This window comes from Talpa europaea, assembly GCF_964194135.1.
Source record: "Talpa europaea genome assembly, chromosome: 2".
In the NCBI taxonomy this organism is placed as follows: Eukaryota; Metazoa; Chordata; class Mammalia; order Eulipotyphla; family Talpidae; genus Talpa; species Talpa europaea.
This window is the reverse complement of record NC_140068.1, coordinates 97,273,061-97,289,098: the sequence shown is the minus strand read 5'-3', so window position 1 is coordinate 97,289,098 and position 16,038 is coordinate 97,273,061. Positions and strand designations below refer to the sequence as shown.

The 16,038-nt window shown below is 46.4% G+C and overlaps 1 protein-coding gene and 1 pseudogene across 2 annotated transcripts in view; one reads left to right on the top strand and one right to left on the bottom strand.

The window, feature by feature from the left end:
• The window catches only part of LOC311187949 (RLA class II histocompatibility antigen, DP alpha-1 chain-like), a gene marked incomplete at both ends in the record, with an annotated part of 35,189 nt that extends 32,801 nt beyond the window's left edge, over positions 1-2,388 (bottom strand). Inside the window, 4 exon segments of the mRNA XM_084259316.1 lie at positions 1,139-1,288; positions 1,486-1,701; positions 1,704-1,754; positions 2,133-2,388. Of these exon segments, the coding sequence (XP_084115442.1) occupies positions 1,139-1,288; positions 1,486-1,701; positions 1,704-1,754; positions 2,133-2,388 (673 nt within the window).
• A 22-nt stretch (positions 2,389-2,410) lies between these two features.
• Positions 2,411-15,473, top strand: LOC311187940 (HLA class II histocompatibility antigen, DP beta 1 chain-like; annotated as a pseudogene). Its single transcript has 3 exons — positions 2,411-2,414; positions 14,182-14,448; positions 15,195-15,473. The product of its transcript is annotated as an HLA class II histocompatibility antigen, DP beta 1 chain-like (transcript).
• Positions 15,474-16,038: the final 565 nt, after the last annotated feature.

Below are 16,038 nucleotides of genomic sequence, written 5' to 3'. Positions count from 1 at the left end.
AATCTGAAATTTTAATAAGATGGATACATTTCTGGAAAGATATAAAGGTCAAACTACAGGAAAAAATAAAATGCTAAAATAGAGGATAAATACTGGATGTTGAGTTGGGAGCAAAGAATACCTTCCCAAGGCCTCTGTCCTGAGAACTTTACAGTTGGCGAGTCCCCAATCACATCTCAAGGAACAAGCCCTTCGTCTCTTACACGTGTTGTTCTAGAACATCAAAAGGAACATAAGCTTTCCAAATCATTTCATGAAGTTGTTACACCTTTACTTCCAGATAGCACAGGTAAGGATAGCACAAATGAAGAAAATTATGGAATAATTTCACCAATGCCATTGAATTCAATAGTTTATTATAGAAATAATTCATTTGCTCAAATAAGACTTATCCTAAGAATTCAATGTTGGCTTAGTGTCTAACAAGCTATATATAATATGGCCAACATATCAGATAAAAAAGAAAATTCAGTTAATATGAGCTGAATTCAATTCAATAAATATATGAACAGAATTCAATAAATCTCACCACATTGTAAAGATTATAAACAAAAAATCTGTAGGCAATGTATTTATGGAAAAACCAGATGCATTCCCTTTGAGATGATACAAATAGTAGGATGTCTTTTATTATCATAAATGTCTAACAGTATGAGAAGTTCAAGACACTGATTTGAGGACAGAGGAAATCATGGCTATGAAGATTGTAAGGAAAGAGATAATTGTGGCTGCCAGTGATGTGATCTACACATTGGACAAGACTGCAGCCTCTGGGGTGCAATGCCTGGGTTCCTTCCCACCCAAATTCTGCACCACCCAAGCTGTGTGACCTCAAACAGATTCCTTCACCTCCCTTTTGTAACCCCCTCTCTAACATAGGGAAAGTAACAGTACCAACCTCCAAGTTTAAATAATTGAATACAAAAGAAGCATGGAGAACAGTGTTGGGTGCACAGTAAGCAGCTCATCTGATGTTATCAGATGTTATCATTTTGTTTTTGGCATCTAGTTTAATGACTCCAAATCATGAGGTGCTCCAAGCACCCCGCTGAGGTGTTTCTCCTTCCCATCCACCACCTGGAACATCTACTTGCCCTTAGCACTGTGTCCCCAGCACCCCCACCCCAGGATGACTCACAGTGGCTCCTGCCCCAGCATGTAGAAAGGCCCGCTGGTTCTTTCCACAGGACAATGGTGGCTGTAATGATGCCCGCCAGGTCCACCAGCAGGCCCAGGGCACAGACCACAGTCTCTATTGTCTCAGGCACCTGGATGGGCTCCCGGGCCTCTGGGGCACAGAGGAAAGACAGTCAGAAGAACAGGAGCTTAGCATAGGTGTCAGGGGTATTACCACAAGAGAACCATAAGATGTCAAAGTCTGGATAAAATGACCATAAAACATGAGATTAAGGAAAGCAGGTGCTGAGGGATGGACCATAGAAATACAGCTGGTGTTGGGATGGTGACTGTAGAGGGGGTCCATACCCCAGTACTTCAGGAGCAGCTCGTCCAGACCCCAGTGCTCCACCCTGCAGTCGTAGACATTCTCAGTTGTGGGGAGGAAGGTCAGGTAGTGGAAGCTGTGGAATGTGAATTCTGTGTTGGACAGAAAGATGCCCTCAGCCACACGCATGGCGACACTCTGGTGCAGCCACGTTACATTGAGCACTGGCGGGAAGAACTTGTCTGCATGGCAGATGAGGGCTGGCCCAGCTCCATGGGTTCCTTGGGAAACACGGTCACCTCAGGGGGCTCTGAGGAGAAACAGGACCTGCTGAGTCTACTGCCTTCGGCTGAGTCTCAAAGTTTCTACCAGCCCAGCCCTTATATTCTCTAAATTCTGGGCCACCACTCTCAGGCCCACCCTTCTCTCCCCCCACTCCCACCCCTGGGACTCCCAGGTCAGAGCCATATTGCCTCACATTCCTGGCCTAGGGCCCTCAGCCCCATCTTTTTCTGAAATAGTAAAATGTCTCCTCTGATGACCTAAGTGCCTGACTTTGGGGACCAAATACGGCACACTCCATGGTGGGGCGTCATTCACGAAGGGGCATCTGGGTCTCCCATTGTGTGTGGCAAGGGACTCTCCCACCCTGAAGCTGGACTGCAGAGAAACAAGCAAGGGCAGGTACCATTAGTGGCTCTGGTGTGGTTGGAGCGTTCAATCATTTTCTTCAAGTTCTTCCTTGCCATGATGATGGCAGCAATTCCCCTCCAAGGATCATAGTCAAAGGCATGAATAAACTCCGGCAGGTGCCAGATGGTCTCCATCTTATCCAGGTCCACGTAGAACTCCTCATCCTCATCAAATTCAAACATGTGCTCCCCAGAAGTTCTGTGTGTCTGGACAAACACGGCATACGCTGAGGTATGGTCCACAGCATTGGGAGAAGGGGGGGGTGGTTAGAGGATGGGTAGGAAAATAAAGCAAATTAATAAAGAGAAGTTTATTAGAGACATGGAGGACTAACACAAATCGAGAAGTATAAAACAAAGGGGATGGAAGAAACAGAAATGACTTACTGAAAAATCAAGCTGCTGGGGCCTCCCTGGTGGCACAAGGGGTTAAGCACCATACTGTGAAGCAATCTGAAGCCTCGGCAGCACGAGTTTGATCCCCAGCTGGCCAGGGAGCTACCCACACGGTGCAGCTGACCTCTCCTGTCTTGCCCGCTGCTCCCCTCAGCAGTGTATTTCACTCAGTCTGCTTGTTCTGCTCCCCACTCTGTCTCTGGTGAATCCTCTCATCCTCCTGCATCTCTGGCCTGTACCCCAGCTCTTGTATGCATAAATAAATAAATCTTAAAAAAAAAAAAAGAAAAGAAAATTCAAGCTGCTTCCCTTGTTCCTGAAGTCTTCAGCATCTCTCTCTCCAGTACAATAATAATAGCACTGAGTACAGTAATAAGATACTATTCATTGAGGACTTACTATGTGCTCAATTTGTTCACCACTCTTCATGCCCCCAAGTAGAGCATTATTTTGTGCTTTAGGGAACTGACCACAGGCGTTAAGGCTCCTCTCCAAGGCCACACAGCTCCTGGTAGAAGCAGTATTGAGCCATCACCTGCCCGCCCCCACCCCTCAAGATCTTGGCATCCTTTTGGTCCAGACACATAAAATCAGTGATACAAACACAGAGTTGGTGAGGGGAGAGTAAAATTCAAATCTTTCCGAGTGGAAAATATTTTAAATAGTGAGGGAAATGAAAAGACCTCCAGAGTTAAGGTGCTATTTATAGACTTCAAGTTACTTTCTTAGTTTTAGAATAAAATCTGCAGGTTATATAATTCTATTCATAAAGTTATCATTTTAGGCACATTAAATCTAAAAGTATTATCGTCTACACAACATTTCCAAATTTTCTTGCTGAATATATGCTGGCAAGTGGAGTTCTCATTAGAAATAAAGTTGCTGCATTTAACTGCAACCTGAGATGTTACTGGGATTAGTTCTTCGTTTTAACTGATGTGTAAGAAGCAGCAAGAGGTTGACACCAATAAAAACTATTATTATTACAGTGAAATAACAGAAATGAGAGAGTTTGATGTTGACCGAGACAGAGGATCTAAGGAAAAATCACACTAGGGGGTTCTCTGTCTCCCTAAGTAGTGATTCACCCTTGCAGCCCCAACACACAGAGACTAATCCTCGCCTGAGACTTTTAATGACAAGATTCATAGTCACTCACAAGTGCTTGGGATCCCTGACTGGATTTTGTGGCTAGAGAATCACAGGAAAAAAGTTGAAAGGGAAAAATTGGCTCTGTGGGTATAGTTTATTCACTTCCAATATTTCATTTTTATCATTTTCATAAACTCTTAAAACTAAATATCTGTGCATCCTGAAGCAAACTATACTACAAATACTAATTTTTATTCAGTAAAAAATCTTATTGTGTAGCAACTGTAGACCAGAGACACACTACTGGGGGGAGGGGTGGAGGAGAGGAGGGATTAGGGTCAAAATAAGGGGGGGTGGGAATTCTATGGGGAATATAACCAAAATGAAAATGCACACATTGTGCAAAAATGAAAAATGATGTAAGAACTACATAAAATAAAATAAAATAAATTAAAATGAAAAAAATTAAACAATGATGTAAAACATTTCTAAATAAAAATTTTAAAATAAAGATGACATAAAAAAAATAAAAAAATCGTGTTGTGAATGTTCACTCTCTAGCACTAAAGATTTAACTCAGAAGATCTCCTCCCGATTCTCAAGTTGCTAGAAAATCCAAAGAATGAGACAAAGAAAAGACAATGCTACATGTGTGGTTTATTGTTGCTAAATTATCCCAAGGTGTACACAAGGTGCTACTTAGGAGCAAAAACAGAGTTAAAATCCAAGTGAGCTTGGAGCGAGGCTTCCCAGGAAGCGCAGAGCCAAGAAAGGGGAAAATGGCATTTCCAGCAGGAGCAGCAGGCTCGAAAGCAGCCAGACATGAAACCCGCATGAAGAAGCGTCTGTTCTTCACTATGACTGGAGCTGAGGGGCGATGTTGCAAGGGGCTAATCGTGACCCACCAGTCCCTAACAATGGGGTTTGCATTTTATCCCACCGCCCACAGGAAAATCGTCACAGGACCTTAATAAAGCGAGTAGCAGGACCAGACTGCGCTTGGCAGTGGCACAGGGGGATACTGGATTGGAGGAAGCTAGTTTGGAAAGAAGACCAATAGGACCCCACAGCAGTGAAGGTGGAGATGGGGCGGTAACACAGGGCTGGAGAAGAGCAGAGGGCTTTGAATGGCATTAAGAGATGAGAAGCCACAGAATCTGTAGATGGTGTGGTGGAGTCAGGACACTGGAGTTCACAACGACCACTCCAGATGTGAGGAACTGGGGCGTCAGTGACTAAAAAGACAACGGAGGAAAAGGGTGAGAGGAGACAGAGTGTTCTGTTTGGGACATGCTCAGTTACCTTCCTGGGGAACAACATGGAGTTGGTTTGAGGGCAGCTGAAATAAATGGGTGGGCTGCAGGCTGGTGCCAAGGCTGAGGGTCATGACGGCAAGTTCGGATGAGCTCACCGGAGAGTGTCGGGAGTGCGTAGTCTTGCGTCCTGGCAAACACAGACAATTTTCAAAAGACTGAAAGACAAAAGGCTAAAGAATCGGAAAAAGCAAGGAGGAAGCATACTCATAAAAACTAGGAACAGGGCCTCCCTGGTGGCGCAGCGGTTGAGCGCTGGGCTGCGAAGCTGCCCGCAGCCTCAATAGTGCCGGTTTGATCCCCCGCCCCTGGCGAGGGTCCCACATGGCGCGCAGACCTCTCCTGCCGCCCGCTGCTCCCCTCAGCAGTGTACTTCGGTCCTTCTGCCTGTTCTTCTCCCTGCTCTGGCTCTGGTGAATTCTCTCACCCTCCCGCGCTTCTGACTGTACCCAGTGCTTGCATAAATAAATAAATAAATCTTTTTAAAAAAGTAGGAACAGAAAAATTCCAGAAAGGAGGAAGTGGTCACGTCACGGTATCAGTAATGACGCTGCCATCCACACAGAAGGGATGTGGGTTCTGCTGGTGTGGAGACAGGTAACAGCCTCCCTAGAGAGCACCAAGACGGAGAGGCAAAGGGAGGATGCGGTGGGTTGAGGATTGAATGAAACAAAAGAGGCCAAAGCCACACACTGCAGACGCCTGTGACAGGGACTCTGCAGACGCCTGTGTCAGGGACTCTGCGCTGAAATTTAGGAGACCCACAGAACACATCCAGAGGAGGCCGGGCTCTCCCTCGTCAGCACTGTGCACGGGGCTGGTGAGACATGGGCCAATATCCTTAAGTCTCAGTCTTTTCATTTCTAAACTTAGAATAATAAATGCCTTCCTGAAAGGCTGTTGTGAAATTTAAATGAGGTTTGGCACCATCTAGGGTGGCTGTTACTGTTAGAATGACAGCGAGCAAAAGATTACCTCACAAGAGAGGAAACGGGGGAGAGAAACAGGACACAAAGCAGCACCTGAGGGCCCCCAAATCTCTGCTAGCTCCCCTCTCCCCTCCCCCAGCACTCACCCCTGATGGCCCAGGTCCCTGGGGACTCAGCGGGGCGGCCAGGGTGATGGCCTGCAGGATCATGGGACTGGCCTGGCTCCTGTGTCTTCCAAGTGGCCACTGCGAGGCAGACAGAGGGGAGATGCGGCAGGGCAGGGGGCGCTGGGTCCAGGCTTTATTTCCCTAGAAGGCTTGGAGGTCAAACTAGTTGATGAGACTTAGCCAACGAGAAATGTCAGAAGGAGCATCTCTGTGGCTGAAAAAGAAGATGCTAAAACTGCCAGGAGAGGAAATGAGAAAACTGTCAGAACCAACGTGGCCCAGAGAATCCCAGGCTATGTGGGATTTGGAGGTAAGATGAGGAAAAGTAAAATGAGAAGGGTAATCACCTGCCTCTTACTTGGGTTGTTTGGAAAAAGTCATTTAAGTTGATCCGTTTTATTTGTATTGACATTAGAACTGGACAATTGTTCTTCAAAATTTCATATTGGTTCTTAGTTCCATTTATGAATTCATTGGATTATTATCAAATGACATTTACCATTTTATACCTTTACAATTTTATTTTTTTAAATAATAAAGTTTATTTTTATATTCCCCCATACAATTGCAACCCCCCATTCTGACCCCAATCCCTCCCCTCCCGTCCCCACCCCCCAAAAAGTGTCTCTGGTTCATAGTTGTTTGTTGATTTTGATTTTCACTTTCTTATAGTTATTCATTTTCCTGGTCCCTTATTTAAGTTTTCTAGATTCCTGCTATGAGTGAGACCATCCGGTATTTTTCTTTTTCTTTCTGGCTTATTTCGCTGAGCATGATCCCTTCCAGCGCCATCCATGTTGCTGCAAATTGCATGTGTTTATCTTTTTTGAATGCTGAGTAATATTCCATGAATACCTTTGCAATTTTAGAGAAATCCTTTGATCTTTCTAGACAAATAAGCAGAAGACAAATATGTTTAATTGTTTCATTGCTAATTATCACTCCCTTTATTTCTTCTTCATATAGTGATATGACACCTTTATTTAAATCTTATTTTTAAAATCAATTTTTCTAATCATTTTGCATTAAGTCTAATGGCAGAACCTTCTTTAAATACTCAGTTTCTTTACAGGGTGGTTTGGAACTGTATTTCTCTGGTAGTTCTTGTTAAAATGATAAAACTTCTATTATTGGATTAAATAATATGTTGTATTGCATGAAGAGGTTTTTGGTGTTCTGAGCTAGCCTTGCGTTGTAATAATGAACATTTCTTAATTCCTTACTATAAAAGACTCTGTTTTAAGAGATTTACAAATGCTGCATATTAGCCCATCCAGATTCCCCAATAAACCAGTGACAGACTCTATGGTAGTCTCCATTCTACATGAGGGAAAACTAAGTCACAACAGGTTAAATAACTTGTCCATGGCCACAAAGTATCAGGAAAGAGAATTTCACTCTAGGAAGTCTGTATCTGACCACTTTACTATAAGCATCCTTTTTCCTAATAGAAAACCTAAGTTAAATAATTTTATATTCTCTTATTCAGTTCATCAACATTTTATTTACATATCTAGGAAATCTGTTGGAATATATTCATTTTGTCATTTTCTCTTTTAGATTTTGTAATCAGAGGGAATATATTTACATCATTTGAAGATTTAGCTGTAAATTTGTTTGTTGGGGATAATTTGATATTTCAAAACTAGAAAACATGCATATTAAATTGCAGAAAGAAAGGATGGCCTTTGATAATTTCATTGGTCTATTCAAAAACTCCAAAACATGTGTAAGGCATTTATAAGTAAGCTCTCGTTGGACCTTCACAGAGCCACTAAGAAGGCAAATGCCACCCTCCACACTTCAAAAATGAAGAAACTGTGACCCAATAAAAAGAAATGGGCTTGAAGTTGTAAGCATCCATGCCTTACCTGATAGTAAAACCCAGATGCCTCATTCCACATCCTTCATACCTCAAAGGGCTAAGGAAGCCCCGAGAGAGCAATGCTGCCCGGACACTGCGGACACCTGCTAGAGCCCCCAGGACTAACTCAGAACTTGGGCAGGTGGTGTATCCCCCTGATCTTCATTACCATGCTTACGACTCACTCCATCCCAGAAAACATCCACCAGGGGTGCAGGCAGCCACCATCGAGGACGAATGCCATGCCTGGGGAGATTTTCCTAAGGAAGCAAAACAAAATAATCAAGCCTTATGACTCACCCAGTTGCTCAAAATGAGGATCCTTTTCCTTATTCTGTCTTCAGTGACTCTTACACCTTGAAGAATGACATGATTTGCACCAAATCTCTGCCTGGAGAAGGATGATTCCCACTTATTGGTTCATTTTTGGAATCTGGCCATACCCAAGGGGGTGCAGAAGCCTGGCCTGGCTTATCAGCGTTGACATCTTAGCAGTGGGGCCCACGGCGGTGAGCTGCTCTGACTGCAATTCCTCAGTCCCTGTCCTTGCCCAGCGCCCAGGATGGTGGTCCTGCAGGTCATTGGGCCCCCTGGATGACAGCTCTGACTATGACCCTGGCAATGCTGAGCTCCTGTTTGGCTCAGGGCAGAGACATCCCAGGTTAGTGCAGAGTTGCTGCTCTTGGAGGGCCTGCCTCAGGGGAGTGCCCCGGGGCTTCCTCATGTGGGCCCACTCCCTGAGAAAGGCTTTGGGGCTCCAACATTATCCAGGGGCCTCAACTCCCTCCAGAGAAGAGTTCCAGGTGTGCCTCTGGTCCCAGTGGTTTCTGATGGTCTAGAATGATTTAGGAGGACAACATTCTCACAGAGGGGTCATCAAGATGACATGTTTGGGCCTCCCTGGTGGCACAAGGGATTAAGCACTGCACTATTAAGCAATCCACAGCCTCTGCAGCACAAGTTCGGTCTCCTGCCACCCAGGGAGCAACCCAGCATGGTGCAGCAGACCTCTCCTGACTTGCCCACTGCTCCCCTCAGCAGTGTGTTTCAGTCAGTCTGCCTGTTCTGTTCCCCACTCTGTGTCTGGTGAATCCTCTCACCACCCACACCTCTGGTCTGTACCCCAGCTCTTGTGTGCATAAATAAATAAATAAATAATTTATTTAAAGTAAAAATATTTACTTTTTTTTAATTAAAAAAAAAGATGACATGTCAATATCAAAGATCAGAAAGGGGAAATTATGGTTGGTCTGCACTGTTTCAGGACCCCAAGATCATGTTGTAGAATCTGTGCTCCAGGTCAGGTTCTTCCACAGAACCAGGCAGGACCCCTTCCCTAGAATAGTGCTGGTCAATGTGAGGTGCCAAGGTGAGTAGTGAGGACAAGCCGTGGCCCACCCATCCTGACATTCATTTTTTCTGACATTCATCATTTAAATGGAGAATTTGACAAGGGCAGCTCAGCTGTGGGAATCGTGCCTACAGATGAGAGAAGAAAGTGAGTCTTAGAGAGCAGGTGAGAGTTGTGGGAGTAGCTGAGAAGGAGGTGAAAGGAGAGGTAGCACAGGAAAATGCTCTGGGAACAGGGACACTGCTGTATGCTGATACAAATACATTGGAAATCAGGATTTGGGGCTTCTTTGAGGTGAATAGTGAGCAGAGTGGTGTGCGGTTGTAGAAGTTGTGGGTGAGGTGGAAAAGCCAATGGGTTCAGATCAGTAAGGAATGAGATGGAGTCTAGTCACCATGTGAAAGAAACTGCTGGGGGAATGGGAGAGGAAGGGTAGGCCCAGAGTCCTCTGCAATTTTGGTGCTGAGAGAAATGTGGAGTCCAGGGTAAGTCTCCAAGGACTGAGCAGATGCCCCCAGTTCCTTTTTATGCCCCCAACTCATCACAGTTTCCTCAACTTCCAACAGAGCAGAAATGAGAAGGGACAAAAAGAGGGTGTGGGTTATGGTGAAATTGTTGAGAAAACACAATGACTACTGGGTCATGAAGAAAATTGTGGAGAAAGAGAATATCCAACTCATGGGTGCAAATATTATTTATTTTTGCATTTTTATTTCATTTGATAATATGCAATTATTATACAAGATGAAATATGCAACACAGGGCCTCCCCAGTGGCGCAGCGGTTGAGCTCTGGGTTGTGAAGCTGTCCGCGGCCTCTGCGGTGCAGGTTCGATCCCCGGCTGCTCCCCGGCCACCAGAGGAGGGTCCCGCATGGTGCGCAGACCTCTCCTGCTGCCCGCTGCTCCCCTCAGCAGTGTACTTCGGTCCTTCTGCCTGCTCTGCTCCCTGCTCTGGCTCTGGTGAATTCTCTCACCCTCCCGCACTTCTGACTGTACCCAGTGCTTGTATAAATAAACTAATAAATCTTAAAAAAAAAAAAAAAGAACTATGCAACACAAAAAGGCAATGAAATCACCACGATAAAAGCCATGAGTGGCTCAAGAGAACAGCACTATGAAGTAAACCGCAGCCTCTGAAGCACGAGTTTGATACCCGGCCGGCCAGGGAGCTACCTACACGGCACAGCAGACCTCCCCTGACTCTCCTGCTGCTCCCCTCAGCAGTGTATTTCAGTCAGTCTGCCTGTTCTGCTCCCCACTCTGTCTCTGGTGAATCCTCTCACCCCCCGCATCTCTGGCCTGTACCCCAGCTCTTGTATGCATAAATAAATAAATATTTTTTAAAAAGAAATAAGGAAGGAAGGAAGGAAGGAAGGAAGGAAGGAAGGAAGGAAGGAAGGAAGGAAGGAAGGAAGGAAGGAAGGAAGGAAGGAAGGAAGGAAGGAAGGAAGGAAGGAAGGAAGGAAGGAAGGAAAGAGGAATTAGAACTTCTGGGTTTAAGCTATATTTTAAAAAGAGAGACAGAGAGAGAGAGAGAGAGAAGGGGCCTGAGAGGAAACTGCTTAGGAAAGCAGGGGTCACATCTTAACAAGCCTCACATAACAAGTTAGGAAGACAGGACGTCATCCTGTGACCTTGTAAGTTTCAGGCTTAGGCAAGGGATGAATGAAAGGAGGCAAAACTGAGGCTGGAGAAACGTTAGGGGCCACCGCATTCACCCAGGCTAGGAAAGAGCGACCTGACTTACCTATTATAGTGGACAGGAGGACAAAGTGGGAACAGGGAGAGATTCAAGAGGCAAAGTATCAGGTCCTGCTCACTGATCAGAAATAATAAGAGAATGAGTTCTGTGACTGAGCTCTCAGCTAGAGGAGGGGGTGAGTAAGATTCCCTTTCACCAAGAACCGGGGGCAGAGCGGGTGTGCAGGAGGAAGTCGTGAGTTTTATTTGGACCAGCTGATGATGAGGCTCCTGTGGGATGTGCAACTGGAGGTGTCCGGGGACAGATGTAGAATTTAAAAAAGAGCATAGGGCTGGAGCAACACATAATTGGCTGGTACGTGTGGAATAATGTGAGTGAAATAATCCCAGTGGAGAATGGCCAGAGTGTCAGGAACACAGCAGAGGGCACGCAGACACTTGAGGGATGTGAGCAGGTAATTAGATGCAGCAGACACTGGTCTTTGTCAGGGCAGCTTGGGGGGGGATGGGGGAGGGGGGTCAGTGTTCACTTTAAAGTGCATGGGTTTGGAGCCAACCTGGTGGCGCAAGGGGTAAAGCACCACACTGTGAAGCAATCCGTAGCCTATGCAGCACGAGTTCAATTCCTAGCCAGCCAGGGAGCAACCCACATGGTGCAGCAGATCTCTCCTGCCTTGCCCGCTGCTCCCCCTCAGCAGTGTATTTCAGTCAGTCTGCCTGTTCTGCTACCCACTCTGTCTCTGGTGAATGCTCTCACCTCCCGCATCTCTGGCCTGTACCCCAGCTCTTGTATGCATAAATAAAAAATCTTTTAAAAAAAGGAAAAAAGAGAAATACATAAAAAAAAAAATAAAGTGCATGGGTTTGGGCCTCCCTGGTGGTGCAAGGGGTTAAGATGCAACCTATGAAGCTATCCACAGCCACTGCAACACGAGTTCGATCCCTGGCCAGGGAGCTACCCACATGACACAGTGGACCTCTCCTGACTCGCCCACTGCTCCCCTCAGCAGTGTATTTCAGTCAATCTGCCTGTTCTGTTCCCCTCTCTGTCTCTGGTGAGTCCTCTCACCCCCCACACCTCTAGCCTACATCTCCATTCTTGTACGCAGGGATGGATAGATCTTTGAAAAATAAAAAAATAAAGTGCATGGGTTTGAGGAGGAATGGTCAGGAGAGGAGAGAGTGGAACTGGCAAATGTCCAACACTCTTAAGGCACTTGAAACTGAATTCACCTGAGAGATGGGGTGCAGCCAGGCAAGAGCAGAGCGCAGAAAGAACACGCACTGGGTGTTATCACTGCGGCTTTATGAACAAAAATCTGCATGTGATCACAACTGCTGTTAACTGGGCCAGTACTGCGTTCCAGAGTTGCATGTAACCTTCTTGATCCCAGTTAATCCACACAGCGTTGTCAGGGAAACGGCCTTGTTCCCATTTCACTGCTGAGGGCACTATGCCTCCTCGAAGTTACACAGTTAATAAGTCATTAAGGTAGAAAAGCAAGCCTGCTCTCCCCAGCATCCATGTCCTTCAGCATTACACTTACTGCCTCTTGATGCCGTGTCAGGAACGTGGAAGCCCCTCCTAGCCCTAAATCCTATACACAGACTTTGCTTCATAGGCTCCCTCATATTCTTTTTTAAGATTTATTTTTATTTATGCATACAAGAACTGGGGTGTAGGCCAGAGGTGGGGGTAGGGCTGTGAGAGGATTCACCAGAGACAGAGTGGGGAACAGAACAGGCAGACTGACTGAAATACACTGCTGAGGGGAGCAGTGGGCGAGACAGGAGAGGTCTGCTGTGCCATGCGGGTCAGCTCCCTGGCTGGGGATCAAACTCATGCTGCGGTGGCTGGTGATAGCTTGATAGCACTGAGACTTTAACCCTTGCACCACCAGGGGTTAACTCTCATCCATGTCCTTATCATCTCCTGTCTATTGTAAAAACATCTAACCTACCCTTACACTCCCCACGGATGGCCTTCTTCGTGTGCAGGTCAGCTAAAATCTCTCACTGGCTTATAATAATCTGTTCCCTGTAGGAAAAATCCCCAAACTCCTAACTCTGCACAGTGAACAGACAGCACCACCCTCCTGTTCTCATCTCCTGCCACCGCAGCCACTCCCTTGCCACTTTCCTGCTGCTCCTTCTGGTCCCTGGCACCTCTGCCCTGAGCGCCTTCCCCAAAGCTCCCTCTGTAGGATCCTGCCCTCCACCTCCCCAGAGGTACTGTCAGCTCCCTCCGAAGCCCTCATAAGTCCCCTTGCCTCTGACTCTCAGCAAATTTAAGCTGCTCTTCATGTGCTCCCTGCCCCTGCAGTCACACCTCTGTGAACCCATGGTCACTGTGTCCACATTGTGTCCACACTTCCAGATCTTAAGGTTCTCTCAGGTGGGCCTCTGTGCGATTAGTGCCCAGAAGGACGTCAGAGATTGTTAAACCCCCCTGTGACTGGGTAGGAAAACTTTGGACCGGGAGTTTCTATGAGTTGTACAAGATCACACAATTGGATATAAGAAAAATGCATATTTTATAATTTCACCCTGGAAGGTGACAGGTTTAGATGTAGTTAGAAAAATACCTTTACAGGGCCTCGGTGGTGGAGCAAGAGGTTAAGACGCTTCACTATGAAGTTTTCCACAGCCTCTGCAGCACAAGTTCGATCCCTGGCCAGGGAGGTGACCCACATGGTACAGCAGAACTCTCCTGTCTCACCTGCTGCTCCCCTCAGCAGTGTATTTCAGTCAGTCTGCCTGTTCTGCTCCCCACTCTATCTCTAGTAAACTCTCTCACCCCCCACACCTCTGGGCTGTACCCCAGTTCTTGTATGCATAAATAAATCTTTAAAAAGAAAAATACCTTTACATCAACAGTGATAAATAATATTGTACTGAGTTATTCACTTGCCAAGAAAGAATAACAAAAAGAAGCAAAGAGAAAGAGACAGAAAATGCTGAGAAGAGAGTGACCGCAAAGCTTTTATGTTGGCAACGACCTGGTCAGCGCCCCTCAGGCCAAGAGAAGAGTGAGTCCTCGGCCTGGACACTCTGCAGGAAAGAAGAGGGAGAGTCAGGAGAATAGAGGCAAAAGTTCAGGACTATGTGGCCCTGCACACAGCCCCTCGACATCAAAGGACCTAGAGGGAAGTAGGCCTGGCGTTGGGGCATCAGGGGTCAGAGGGTCCGAGCAGGCCCGGCCTGAGGCGGCACCGCTCTCACTCTCCACAGAGCTGTACGTGTACCAGAGGAGGGTCAACTGCTACGAGTTTAATGGGAACCACGACTTCCTGGAGCAATATGTGTACAATAGAGACATGTACGTCCAATTTGACAGTGCCGTGGGGATTTTTGTGGCTGTAAATGAATTAGGACGGGAAACTGTCAAGAATTGGAACCACCAGAAGAAGTTCCTGGAAATGAGACAGCGCTGTGGACACGGTCTGCAAACACACTTACGAGCTGGTCTGGACAAGGGCTTCATGCTGAAGCGCAGAGGTGAGGGCGCAGCTGGGAGAGAAGGTCCCGGAAGGGTGGGCTTGGCAGCAGGGCCAGCAGGTTCTGTCAACTCCAGGCCCCATGTGCCCCAGGCTGGCAGACCTGAACCCAGAGGGCTTCCTGGTGTGTCCCGCACAGACAAGCGTGGGAAAAGCCAGCCTTCTGCTAATCCAACACTATGGAACTAAGAACACTGGGTTTGTGGGTCTTGCTACAAACTTTTTTTTCTTTTGGCAGAGAAGGCAGGAGACATTTAAGTTAAATGAAGAACAAATCAGGCTGCTTTATTTCTTCTCTTTTTTTTAATGAAGATGTCAGACTGATGGATCAGAAGGATGCTATTGGCTGAATATATTCTGATTCCAAGATAATATTTGGCAGGATTATACATCCTTTGTACAAGCTAGGAAAGTGTAAAATTAGGTAGTTTCACAGCTGAATCAACATTTCTGTTCAAAGACTATTAATCACCCGTTTATACATTTCTGGCAAAAGTTTCTAAAGTGCCAGCTTCCACCCTCTTCTATTCCTCTCTGCTCTTTCTTATGCATAAAAAGGTTGTTCTTGGAACATTTGCATATTTTATTCTGTTTTTCCTACTTTGTTCCCCATCTTCTGCCTCCAGATAGCTTTCTAGATGACATCATCATCTTTAATATCTACAAGTCAACTTTGCAAGAAAACAGTTAAATGCACTGCTTGAGCTGTCTCAGTTGTCATAATAAGATTCTTCTCCCCACTCTTAGTCCAACATAAAGTGAACATCTCCCCCTCCAAAGGGGGGCTCCTGAAACACCCCAACCCACTCATCTGACACGTGACTGATTTCTATCCATGCAACATTCAAGTCCGCTGGTTCCTGAATGGACAGGAGGAAACAACTGGGGTTGTGTCCACCAACCTGATCCATATGGGGACTGGACCTTCCAGATCCTGGTGATGCTGGAAATACTCCCCAGCAGGGAGACATCTACACCTGCCAAGTGGAGCACCCCAGCCTGGGCAGTGCTGTCATTGTGGAGTAGAGTGAGTTACTTCCTGATGGCCCTCTCGCCCCTGGGCTCTGGGTGCATTGCACATTGGGGGTCACAACAACCTGTGTTTTTCCTACTGACTGTGGCCTGGGTTGTGTGCAGTGGGGATCCAGTGATTCTAGGATGCAGTTATCCCCGCCCTGGTGGGTCCTAAAGAACCTCTCCTTGTCAGAAAATTTCAGAAAGGAGAACACACATGGCAACTGGCTTCTTCCTTCAGCTCTGGAGCTTGGACTTCAAGGCTGATGTAAAACCAGATTTGCCTCCTGTGGAAGTCTCCACTCTGTAACCCAGAATTTGGGTGCTTTCCATATCATTCCTTCTTCATCCTCTCTCCAAGCTTGGTTTTTCCCTGTCCTTTTTCTTTCTGTGGTATATACCAGATCAGGCTCCAGGGTCAGATGGACACAGGTCTGTCCCTGTGGCAGGTAGAGGTAAGACTGACCCTGGCTCTGCTCTTCCCAGAGGCATAGTCAGATTCTGCCCAGAGCAAGATGCTGGTTGGAGTTGGGGGCTTTGTTTTGGGGTTCATCACCTTTGTGTTGAGCATCATTCT